General features: G+C 43.1%; 1 protein-coding gene across 1 annotated transcript; it reads left to right on the top strand.

The window, feature by feature from the left end:
• Positions 1–11034: 11034 nt before the first annotated feature.
• On the top strand, positions 11035–11973 carry LOC137758780 (olfactory receptor 1M1-like). Its single transcript, XM_068534782.1, has one exon. It carries the CDS (start codon positions 11035–11037, stop codon positions 11971–11973), a length of 939 nt encoding a protein of 312 aa, XP_068390883.1.
• The last annotated feature ends 285 nt before the right edge of the window (positions 11974–12258 follow it).

The raw sequence follows: 12258 nt of genomic DNA on the forward strand, positions 1-12258 counted from the left end.
AGGGACCTAGCTTTTAGCCTATCTCAGCTTTTGACATGACTTCCTCACTAAGCTTAATCATTTCCAGCTTTTGATTTAAAGTGAGAGACATGCAACTCTTCCTTTCACTTGAACACTTAGAGGCCATTGTGAGGTTATTAATCGGCCTAATTTCAATACTATTGTATCTCAGCGAATAGAGAGGCCCAAAGAGAGGGAGAGAGGTGGGGGACGACCGGTCTGTGGAGCACTCAGAACACACACACATATTTATCAGTTAAGTTCGCCATCTTATAGGGTGCAGTTCATGGCACCCCAAAACAATTACAATAGTAACATCAAAGATCACTAATCACAGATCATCATAACAAATATAATAATAATAATAATAATAAAGTTTGAGGGGACTTCCCTGGCAGTCCAGTGGTTAAGACTTCACCTTCCAAGGCAGGGGGTGCAGGTTTGATCCCTGGTCGGGGAGCTAAGATCCCACATACCTCACAGCCAAAAAACCAAAAACATAAAACAGAAGCAATATTGTAACAAATTCAATAAAGACTTTAAAAATGGTCCACATCAAAAAAATGTTTTAAAATATTTAATAAAAAAAAATAATAATAAAGTTCGAAATATTGTGAGAATTACCAAAATGTGGCACAGAGACCCAAAGTGTCTGTTGTCAATGCTCTTGGGGGAAAAAATGACATCAATAGACTTGTTTGACCCAGGGTTGCCGCAAAACTTCAACTGGTAAAAAATGCAATATCTGTTAAGTGCAATAAAGCAAATCCCAACAAAATGAGGTACGCCTGTATTGCAGTTCTGTCAAGATGGTGTCCTGCTTTGCAAAAGTAGGTCTAATAAGCTTAGCATGCTTGTTCTACAGCATTTGCTGGTGATGTTTTGGACAGTCAACAGTTGACAATAGCTTCAAGATTTATGGTTATGTTAGACTCTAAAAGTCCTCCTGGGGGAGAGTGACATCAGCAAGGTGGTGGTACAGCATTCATCCCCTCCTAGAAACATCAATTTACACATCTAATTATGCATAAAAATACCTTCACAAAAGCTAAGGATTCCAGAAGAGGGATTACAGCACCAAAGTGGAGCACAGAAATAAGAAACAATGCATTGAAGAAGGCAGGAAAGAAAGTTTTTCATTGTCTCTGTCAACCCCTTCCCCAAGACCAGACAGCTCGTCCTGGACAGAGACACCCTCCTCATGGTAGAAGGAGAGTGAAGAGAGCACCTGACTTTACTGTGGATGCCAGCACTGGCCTGAACCAGTGCCAGGGTGACTCTCATACTCCAGGATCCTGGCCCACTCAGTGCTAGGCCCCTACAGAGCTAGATTCCAGACTGGCTCCTACAACCCCAGGGTCATGGCTCACCTACAACCTTAGGCTCCTGCAGGGTCAGGCAGGCTCCCACAAACCAAGGCTCCTGTCCAGGCCTAGTGCCAGGCCAGCTACTACAGACCCAGGCTCCTGGTTCACCAAAAGCCAGGCTAGCTCCCATGATCCCAGGTCCTTTGCATGCCCCAATGCCAGGCTGAATTCCTTGCCCCCAGACTCCTGGCCTACTCTAGTGCTAGGCCTACCCAGTGGACCAAGGATGCAGACTAGCTCCCATGGACCTAGACTCCTGGCATACTCTGGCACTGCACCAGCCCCCATACACCCAGCCTCCAGACGGACTCCCATAGACCAAGACTCTCAGCCTGCCCCAACACCTGGCTGATACCTGTGACCTTGGGCTCCAGATAGGCTCCTGTGAACTCAGGCTCTGGCCTGTCCCAGTGCCAGACTGGCTTCCATGGTCCTAACCTCCAGGCTGGTCCCTGCAGCCCCAGTGTCCAGGCCACTACCACAAACCCAGACACCAGGACCACCATAGTGATTCCTGGTGCCTGGTTGGTCCCAGGCCCACCACAGACTCAGATGTCAGGCCTACCTAGAGAACCCAGGCTTCAGGCTGGTCCCCATGTATCCAAGCAACAGGCCTGCCCTCCTCCTGACCCAGGCACCAGACCTGCTTGCCAGAGGACTCCAGCAGTAAGCATGTGAAAAACTGCCAGTTTTGTTCATCAAAAATGGTGCAATATTGGCAATATCATATGACTCAGCCTAGTTCTATGTTGTCTGCTTTTGTCAATGGTTAGGTATTTCCATAAGTAAAGATTTTTAAAAGTTGGCACTTAATGTACCAATCAGCACCATGGGTGTTTATTAAGTGGACACAAGACCCAGTAATCTAGCAGTGACCTCATGAAACTGAATTCCTAAAAATGCAAAGGTAGAGACTCCCACTGACGTCGCCTTGAGACCAACATCCAGATCAAGGATCTAGCTGCAGACCCATTCAGTCAACCTCTCTTTGTGTATGCCCAACAGATTACATTCTGCTTCCTCCATTGGCAGAACTGGAAGGAAGACATGGTGTCTTTACAGAGAGTTTCCCTTTTGAGGTTAAGAGGAGTTGGAAGCAGCCTTGTATCTTGGTGTTACATCACTGGGTGGACGTAGGGAGATGTTTTTTGGTTCTTAAAGAAATGAGGAAGACTGGCTTCAAAGAAAAATGGAAACTTCCTTTATGAGAAGTCCTGGGCCTTGGGGACAAAGAGTCTGAGAGACTAGGAGAGTTTGTTCCCTGAGGATAGGGTGCAGAGCAAGTTGGGAAACACAACCTGCTCCAAGTTGCCTCCTGAAGACCTAAAGTACTCAATACAACCTTCTTACTTCCATGTCCCAGGCCCCATAGGAAACTGAACTATTCAAGGAATAGAGGTGAAATTGGACAACTTATCTAACAAGGAGCCTTGGGAATTGACTTCTCATTGGCTCAGAAATTGTAAATATTCCCTCCTTTCCTATAATTTATCCTCCACTCTAGCTTTCCTTCTTTGGGCCAGGAGTCTGCCAACCTGTGCCTCTATGAGGCATCCTTCTGTCTCCAAGATCTAACCTCATCATTCTTGTCCTTTCCTGGAAGCAGAGCCAGCATCTTTATTGGCCATCACCAGGGAGGGAACGGAGGCAAGTTTTCCTCATGCCTCGGTGATGATTCAAGAAAAGGAAAGATAGCCCTGTAAGTAATTTGAAAGACAGAGAGTGAGAAAGAGGGAGGGAGAAGGTAGGAAGAGAGAGGGAGAGGGAGAAAAAGAGGGAGAGAGAGAGGAAGAGAGGGAGGGAGGGAGAGAGAGAGAGACTGGACAAACATTGGCAAAATGAGTAGGTGACAGCTTTTGTGTTCTCAGAGACTCTGGGAGATTCTACATGACTCAGTTCAGCACCTAGTTCCTAGCCCAGAATCCAATAACCATACTTATCTATCTAGCCCAAACTAGTCCAGCTGTGATACTAACAAGCCTTTTCCAAAGCTCATGCATTGTAATATAGTTCTTTGTATCTGGACCTGCTTTGCCATGCCCACTTGAGCACCTTAAAAAACAGAGGCATTTGCACCAAACTTCTGTAGGCAGCAGTTTAGATTATTCCTGTTATTTAGTCTCTAGAGCCCTTGGATTTCCTGATCTTTCCAGGATGAGAGACCCTAGAAACAGAGTCCAGGGTCTCAGCTGGGATAGGAGAGGTTCGTTCTTGAATAGAACCTCACCAAGAAGATTAAGGGAACACATGAGTCTCCCACTTGCTGAGACTTAAACTTTCCCAAGAGCTGTGGTGGGATGAGGAATGAGAGTAAGTGTGTGGAAGTTGAGGTGTTCAGGGGAGAAGGATGTTTGAAATGAGCTCATTGATTCAGTTTGTTATTTAATCAACAGGCTACTCACCAGGTCTTTTTGGGGTTTAGAAATACCTGAGTCTTTTAACCAAATGATGATACTATCAGGTAAAAAGTTGTCAGTGCCAGAGTGGAATAAACCTCTAATCTAACATCAGGACACAAAGTAAGAAACCACGTTTGACATGGAGGTGCTGTAGAGATGAAATTTGGTGGAGGATGGTAAGGGGGGTCAAAGAACTCCACGAAGAGAGAATGCAGAAGGGCAGCATGGCTCGGTGGAAAGGCTGTGGGTTTTTGACTCAGGCAGATATGCATTTGGAACCAAGCTCACCATTCAATAGCTGTGGGAGCTACACATCCTTTCTCCTCTTTTTTTTTTTTTTTTTAATAAATTTATTTATTTATTTATTTTTGGCTGCGTTGGGTCTTCATTGCTGCACGCGGGCTTTCTCTAGTTGTGGCGAGCGAGGGCCGCTCTTCATTGTGGTGTGCAGGCTTCTCATTTTGGTGGCTTCTCTTGTTGTGGACCATGGGCTCTAGGCACGTGGGCTTCAGTAGTTGTGGCTCGCGGGCTCTAGAGCACAAGCTCAGTAGCCGTGGCGCATGGGCTTCGTTGCTCCGTGGCTTGTGGGATCTTCCCGGACCAGGGTTCGAACACATGTCGCCTGCATTGGAGTCAGTGGTGTGTGCACACTTGCTGTGGGGACCAGCTACAGGTGCCTATACTGGCAAAGGCTGGTTGCAGACATACATGTAGTGGTGGGGGCCACAGTAGCCAGGGCCGGGGCCAAATATGGACTCATTGGCAGGGTGGGGTCTTGGCTGTTAGCTTGCTTTCCCATGGCTGTATACTCTCCTCCTGGGGAGGCATACTGCAGTACAGCCGGTTAATGGGTGTCCAGCTTCAAGCATGCAGGTGTATAGTGGAGTGGCTAGCCTCAAGCGTGCATACAGCTGTGGGGGCCAGCTAGGAGGATCTACGCTGGTGTCTTGCACTTGTGCAGCTGCAGAGGCCTGAGCTGGCACTGGTGAGGTTCCTGGGCTCCTGCAGGGACAGGGAGGGACTCAGGCGGCCGGCATCCCTGAATGGGAATACCTGTGGGCCAAAAGCTGATGAAATCTGCAGGTGGTCCTGGAAGCTCTGTTGACCATTGGTTCCTTCTTCAGTAGTGAAATCTGCTGGATTTGTCTTCAGAGCACATCCCTGGGAACCACGATCACTTCTGCTGTGTAGCTGTCCCATATGGCTTTTCTTTCTTGTCTCTAGCTGTCTCTATACATCGCAGCTTTGCTGGTCTAGGTGAGGTAAAACAGAAGTGGGTCCTTTGTGCAGTGTCCCCTGAAGGTTGGAGAAGTTGGTTGCTCACCCCACTCTTCTTTTCCTGGAGATTTTAAGTCTTTCTAGCTAGGAAGTTCTCTCTTGGGGCTGAACGATGACAGCTTGCAGGATGGACGATGCACGCAAAATGAAACTGTCTTTCTTCTTTTCTTGTGGAATTATTATCAGGTTTTCTGTTCAACTAGTTGGTGAAATTGCTTAAGTGGACTCCAGAGCTCTCCCAGAGCTGTTTTTGTTCATGGATAGCTGATTAATTGTTGATCTTTAGCAGGAGATGGAGAGGCAGGCTGCCATTTTGGTTCCTCACTCTTCTTGTCTGATCGTAATCAACTTTGGATGCTTTAAAGATATCTTTTAATTGAAGATAAATGAGAAAAGCCTCCAACTTATGATATGAGAACAACAAAATAGCCTGAAAGAAAGCCAGAGGATCCCAGGTTCTATGAGAGCAGGAACTTTCTTTTGCTTATCGCCACAAAGCGTTCACTTACTTAGAATAGCGCTCAATAATTACCTGTGATATCAATAGAAAGAATAAATAAAAACAAAATCTAAAAATAAATAGAATTGAGTGAATAATAGACTACAGAGAAATGGGCCTTTCAATTTCTCTTGTTGAAATGAGTTCATACTTAAACACACATGGATAGAATTCTGCCTGGGAAAACAGCTACTCGTGCTGCTAATATCCTTGTCACACAATTTCCAGCAAACTCCTTCAGGAAGATTAAGGGATTTTGAATTGAATAAAACGAAGCTCCAAAAATACCACATTGTTAATTCTATGCTACCACATGGCAAAACCTTCACAAAATCTCAGATAAAAGTAGATGGATTGGTATCTGAAGAAAATTTTTTTAATAAACAACAAAAAAAATATCCCTTAGCTGTAATGAGCCATAGCCATTACTATAAAAGCTCTCAGTGAATTCTATGAGTCTTTCCAGAAAATTATTGAACCTCGGGGGGTTTGGGGACCCCCAGAAACTTGCAGTTGGTGTTAGAATTGGGGAAGATCTTATGGACTGTGTTCCCTTTAATTTTTTTTTTTAATTTTAATTATTATTTATTTATTTTTGGCTGTGTTGGGTCTTCGTCTCTGCGCGAGGGCTTTCTCCAGTTGCGGCAAGCGGGGGCCACTCTTCATCGCGGTGCGCGGGCCTCTCACTATCGCGGCCTCTCTTGTTGCGGAGCACAGGCTCCAGACGCGCAGGCTCAGTAATTGTGGCTCACGGGCTTAGTCGCTCCGCGGCATGTGGGATCTTCCCAGGCCAGGGCTCGAACCCGTGTCCCCTGCATTGGCAGGCAGATTCTCAACCACTGCGCCACCAGGGAAGCCCCCTTTAATTTTGTAGTGAGCCAACTCTCCACAGTTGGCTCAGAAGTGGGATTCACTAGAATGACCCTGACTCACTGAGAAATGTGGCTTGGGAAATGGAAGGATGAACTGTTGCAGTATGGTGAACCTTTCATTCTTGAGTGGCCTCAGGGTTACCCTAAGGATGGAACTGCAGCTGTGCTATGATCAGTTACTAGAGGTAAAAGTTATCAGAATTTAGAAACGATGAATCCACATCCTGAGGACCGGCTCACTGAATGCATTAGGAAATGTAAACTAACAAAAAACAAGCTTAGTTTCAATGTAACCACTTAGTTATTGTTATCTGTATTAGCTAAAGTGTAGACGAAGGACAATATTGGGGTAGATTCTGACACTGGTCCATGTTTAGGTTTTGGCCAAAGGGAAGCCTGTACACACAGCTGGCAAAGCGGACATTTACTGACTGAGGCTCCAAATGGGTCCTGATAGGAATAGACACTCTGGACTGGGCTTTACATACTCTATGGCAAGTAAAAATGCTCAAAATACTATAAAAAGATTGAAGCAGAAGCTACTGTACCAATGCGGACCCCTGAGTCACATCAGACCAAGGAACACACTTTCATCTTCAGAGTAATAATAGTTTGGTAGAGAATTGTAATGAACATTTGAAACAATTGTCTGAAACAAACAGGGGAAGATACAAAGGCATGAAGTGCTGGTTTACACACCTCACAAGCTCACGTGATCTCACACTCAACATGAGGGAGCCCAGGGAATATCTCCACTAAATAGATTTTTCCGCCCTTCTGGGAAATCTGGGGAAATGAGTTTGGGGAAGGATGGTGTTATGACTATACAATTCTTCCAGACATGACCTCAATTTTATTTTTTCCTGCCTGATGCAATGGTCTCAGGACCAGTGCTACAGCTGTGGGTGCCTGGTGCAGGCATGATCTCTAACCCAGAAGCTGTAACTATACTTTTAAATCTTTATGTCAGAATTCCTAAGAACCTGATGACTTGGATTTTGCCTTCACCCCATCCAGCAAAACTGGGGTTAACAGTGAATGCAGCTATACAGCTGACAGGGGTAGGGGCCTTGAGCTTTTCATTTATAGCTGTACATCCATAGGGCTAGCTTTGTTTAGGGGATTTTTTAGTTAACCGTCACTGTGAAGGAAGGCATTTCTAAACCTCTGATTTGAGAGGTGGGTCCTGTGTAGCTAGCCCAAGCCAATAAAGGACTGAGATGCGTGGTTGCCACTCTGCTCTTCCGGCCGCTGACTCTCACTGCATGGAGAGTTTGCTTTTATGGTCACCAAAGGGGAAAGCGGGGGAGGGATCAATTGGGAGATTGGGATTGACATATACACACAACTATATATAAAATAGATAACTAATAAGGACCTACTGTATAGCACAGGGAACTCTACTCAATACCCCGTAATGACCTATATGGGAATAGAATCTTAAAAAGAGTGGATATATGTATACGTATAACTGATTCACTTTGCTGTACACCTGAAACCAACACAACATTGTAAATCAACTGTACTCCAATAAAAATTAATTTTAAAAGCTTCAATGAAGGACTATCCATTTATTTAGGTTTTCTTTGATCTCTTTCATCAGAGGTTTGTAGTTTTCCTCATATGGATCATGTACATGTTTTGTCAGATTTATACCTGAGGGTTTTATTTGTGGTTTAGGTTGGGTTGTTTTGCTTTTTTTTTTTTTTTTTTTTGGTGCTAATGTAACTGTTTTTAATTTCAAATTCTAATTGTCCATGGCAGGTATGTAGGAAAGCAATTGACTTTTGTATATTAACCTTGTATTCTGCAACCTTGCTTTAATTACTTGTTAGTTCCAGTTTGCTCAATCATTTGCGATCAGCTGTTGCCAAGGGTGGAGTTGGGGGTAAGATAGGGAAGGAGGAATGAATAGGTAGAGCACAGAAGATTTTTAGGGTAATGAAACTATTCTGTATATAGTAATGATGGACACGTGTTATTATATATTTTTCAAAGCCCATAGAATATACAACACAAAATGAATTCAATGTAAACTATGGATGTTAATGTATCAATATTGGTTCATCAATTGTTACAAATGTACCACAGTAATATAAGAGGTAAATAACAGGGGAAACTGTTTTTGTACCTCCCAATTTTTATATAAACCTAAAACTGCTCTAAAACAAAGTCTATTAAAAAACAAAAAGCAAACAGCAACAACAACAACAAAAGAACAGTGAATGCAGCTATAAGGCCTAGTGGTCAAGATAGCCATTAGTTCTGTGCCTATGTAACTTAATTCTATGTAAATGGGAGCAGACTGGGAGGGAAACACTTGGTTGACCAGTATTTCTGCCCACCATCTGGAGCCAGCAGAGTGGCAGAACAAAGGTGTAAAAGATTGGGTGAAAAGAAATGGTAAATGGAGAAAAGGAGGAATAGTCATTGAGGGTAAAGGAATAAATAAATAGATTAGGCAGTGAGGAAAACCCAGTATTACATTTGTGCCTCAAGAAAGTCTTTGAGTGAAGGATGAAACTGAGCTAAGCTCAAGTATACCAGATGCCTGAAAGGATGAAGCCATAAGTTGCTGAGACCACCCCTTGCATTTCAAACCTGACCAAGTCAAATGGAAACCAGCAACTCTGAGTTGCCATTGCTCTGGGTGACATTTTGGTCATATGATATGATAATGGGCTGGACTAATTGTTAATGACTGAATCGTTAATAACTAAGAGTCTTTGGCTCTTATTTTTCAGGTTACACCTACTACCAGACTGCAATATGGTATAACACTGGCCTTGTTGGTAAGATTATAATACTGATGTTGATGGTCTAATGTATTGGGAAATTGAGTTAAAGCCTCCTTGTTATGTAATACTAATGGAAAATGACTGGCCTTAGGAAGAGCTGAATTTAGTTAATCATCAGTTACTTTCTATGCTAAATTATTCTGCACAAATTTATTATAAGGTAGTGGTAGATCAAGGGACAAAAATATAAGAATAGGCATATTGACTTTATAGGGTAGATTGGTTCTTTCTTTAAATTTATCCCTACTCTACACTGGCTGTGCCAAATGTTGGGCACATGATCATTTTGTTGTAAGAGAGTCTTAGCCAAGGATGCAGGGGTGGGAGTGCTGTGTAATAAAGAATTTATCTTTGCTCAGAAACTTCTGGGAGGTAATCTCTAAGCCCTCGGAACGTCATGCCTATTAAGAAAGTCTTGGTTTGCCTGGAGGTCTTGGGTCACACTAGATGTGATCTGGGGTGGGGATTGGTCATACCAGACAGTCTTAGGGAAGAAATGTCCCCAACTGCTATTAATAATGTGATTTCAGGTGGGGGATTTGGGTCCCATGGTATCAGTTGACATCCAGAACTAGAAACTGACATGAGTGATGTGGGCAATTAATCATACTTACATGATGGAACCTCAGTAAAAATTCTGAACACTGAGGCTCAGGAGACCTTCCCTGATTGGCAATATTTTGTGTGCATTGAGAGTAATTCTGTCTATGACTCCAGGAAGAGGTGACAACAAAGGATCCATGTTTGGTATTTTCTTGGACTCTGCCCTGTGTGCTTCTTATATTGGTTGGTTTTAATCTGTACCCTTTAGCTGTAATAAACTGTAACCATGAGTATATCAGCATTGACCATGGGTATAACAGCTATGTGTCTTTCTAGTGAATTATCAAATCCTGAGTTGTTAGGGGAACCCCACTAAACATGCAGTTGGTTTCAAAGTGACAGCAGTCTTGCAGAATGTGTTCCTTCTAACTTTATAGTGAGCCAACCCTCACACCCTGGGGCATAGCATTTGGTGATGTACATGGTGTAAGTATTCTCACAATGATCAATTTTAAGCTAACAACGTTTTAGCAAAATTTATCAAAGTTTAAGTACCTGCTCTTGTGGGTCAATGTGAGTCAAATTCAACTCACTTTTCCTGTTCCAAGTGGTATGATCAAAATCCCTTTATCTCTATTGTACCTTAGAAGCAGTTTATGAGTTATATAGTCTATGTCCATTATGTTAGTGATTACAGATAATCTTTTATCATATATGCTTGACATAGAAGGTCCAAAATACTACATATTTCTATTTTCCTGCAAATCAGTACAAGAAACTTATGATATTTTTATTCTAATTACCTTTCTTATATTCTGTTATTGCCTAGTATTTTAATCCACCTTGTTTATACATGTTTTACAATTATTACTTTTTACAGACTCAGTGTTTTATTAAAATTTAAAATTTTCCTACATATACACCAATTTCTTAGAAAACCATTGCTTCTCAGACAGCACTTTGGATTCAATCTGTCTAGATTAAATTTGTTTTAGTCTGAATCATATCCCTTAGTAGTTTTTTCAGCAAAGGTTCATGCATGGAGTACTCTCTCAATCTTTATCTGAAATGGGAATATTCAGTCAAGGTCCCTTGAACTGAGTCTTGAAACTGACGTTGCTGCATGTTATCAATGTTTCAAGGTGCAAAACATATATAAGCTAGTGTTGTAATTAGCACAGATAAGAAATTGGGAATAAAATTATCTAAACTGCCAGAATAATTCTCATAGCATTCATGTAACTTCCCCCTTTCAATACTTCTAGAGGAATTATACCCATGGAACCAAGGAATCAAACCAGTACCTCTGAATTCATCCTCCTGGGACTTTCAGAATATCTAGAACAGGAAACTCTCCTCTTTGCTCTATTTCTCTGCAATGTGGTCGTGGCCATGGGAAACCTGTTGATCATCCTGGCCATCAGCTCAGACTCCCACCTCCACACACCCATGTACCTCTTCTTAGCCAATCTCTCCTTGGTTGATTTTGGCTTGACTACCAACACTGTCCACAAGATGCTGGTGAACATCCAAAACAAGAGCAAGTCAATCTCTTATTCCTGTTGCCTGACCCAAAAGTACTTCTTCCATTTCTTTAGTATCATTGACAGTGTCTTAATAGCTGTGATGGCTTATGACAAGTTCGTGGCTATATGTCACCCCTTACACTATACCACCATCATGAGCCCATGCCTCTGTGGCCTGCTGGCCAGTGACCTATGGGTGTTTTCCTACTCTATCTCCATCACACATATCCTCCTGATGGTACACCTGGTTTTCTGTGGCAACAAAAAAATTGCTCACTACTTCTGTGACCTCACACCCCTACTGAGACTTTCATGCACTGACACCTCTGTGAACAAGATCTTTGTGCTCATTGTGGCAGGGATGGTGATAGCCACACCTTTCATCTGCATCCTGGCCTTCTATGTTCACCTCATTGTGACCATCGTGAAGTTGCCCTCTGCAGGTGGCAGGAAGAAAGCCTTTTCTACCTGCAGCTCCCACCTTTCTGTGGTTGCCCTCCTCTATGGGACCACCATTGGGGTCTATATGTGTCCTTCATCTGTCTGCACAGCCGTGAAAGAGAAAGCATCTTCTGTGATGCACACTTTAGTCACCCCCATGCTGAACCCCTTTATTTACAGCCTGAGGAACAGAGACCTGAAGAGAGCCCTAAGGGATCTCATCAGCAAAAAAGTAATCTCATCTTCCTGACCACAAGGTCACCTGGGAGCTTCCAGGAAGCAGGATCTCAACATCTAGGGTCTTGAATAAGAGTATAGAATTGCAAGGGTTGGAAGTGTAGCCACTTTGAATTTCGAACTGCAGAAGTTTAAAAGGAAACATCAAGACGGTCTTGTAACTATTTTCTCAAATATTGGGACCAATAAAGGTCTTTTTTTAGATATGCCTCATGTTGTCATCCAGAGGACCATCCTAGCCCTACCAGATTGGGTTTACCCCAGTGTGAAACCATTAAGCACTCAACAAATATTTATT

This window comes from Eschrichtius robustus, chromosome 2 (assembly GCF_028021215.1).
Source record: "Eschrichtius robustus isolate mEscRob2 chromosome 2, mEscRob2.pri, whole genome shotgun sequence".
Lineage (NCBI taxonomy): Eukaryota > Metazoa > Chordata > Mammalia > Artiodactyla > Eschrichtiidae > Eschrichtius > Eschrichtius robustus.

What these genes read in the sequence shown, in the direction of transcription:
- LOC137758780 (XM_068534782.1), top strand. Translation starts at nt 11,035, where the DNA reads ATGGAACCAAGGAATCAAACCAGTACCTCTGAATTCATCCTCCTGGGA.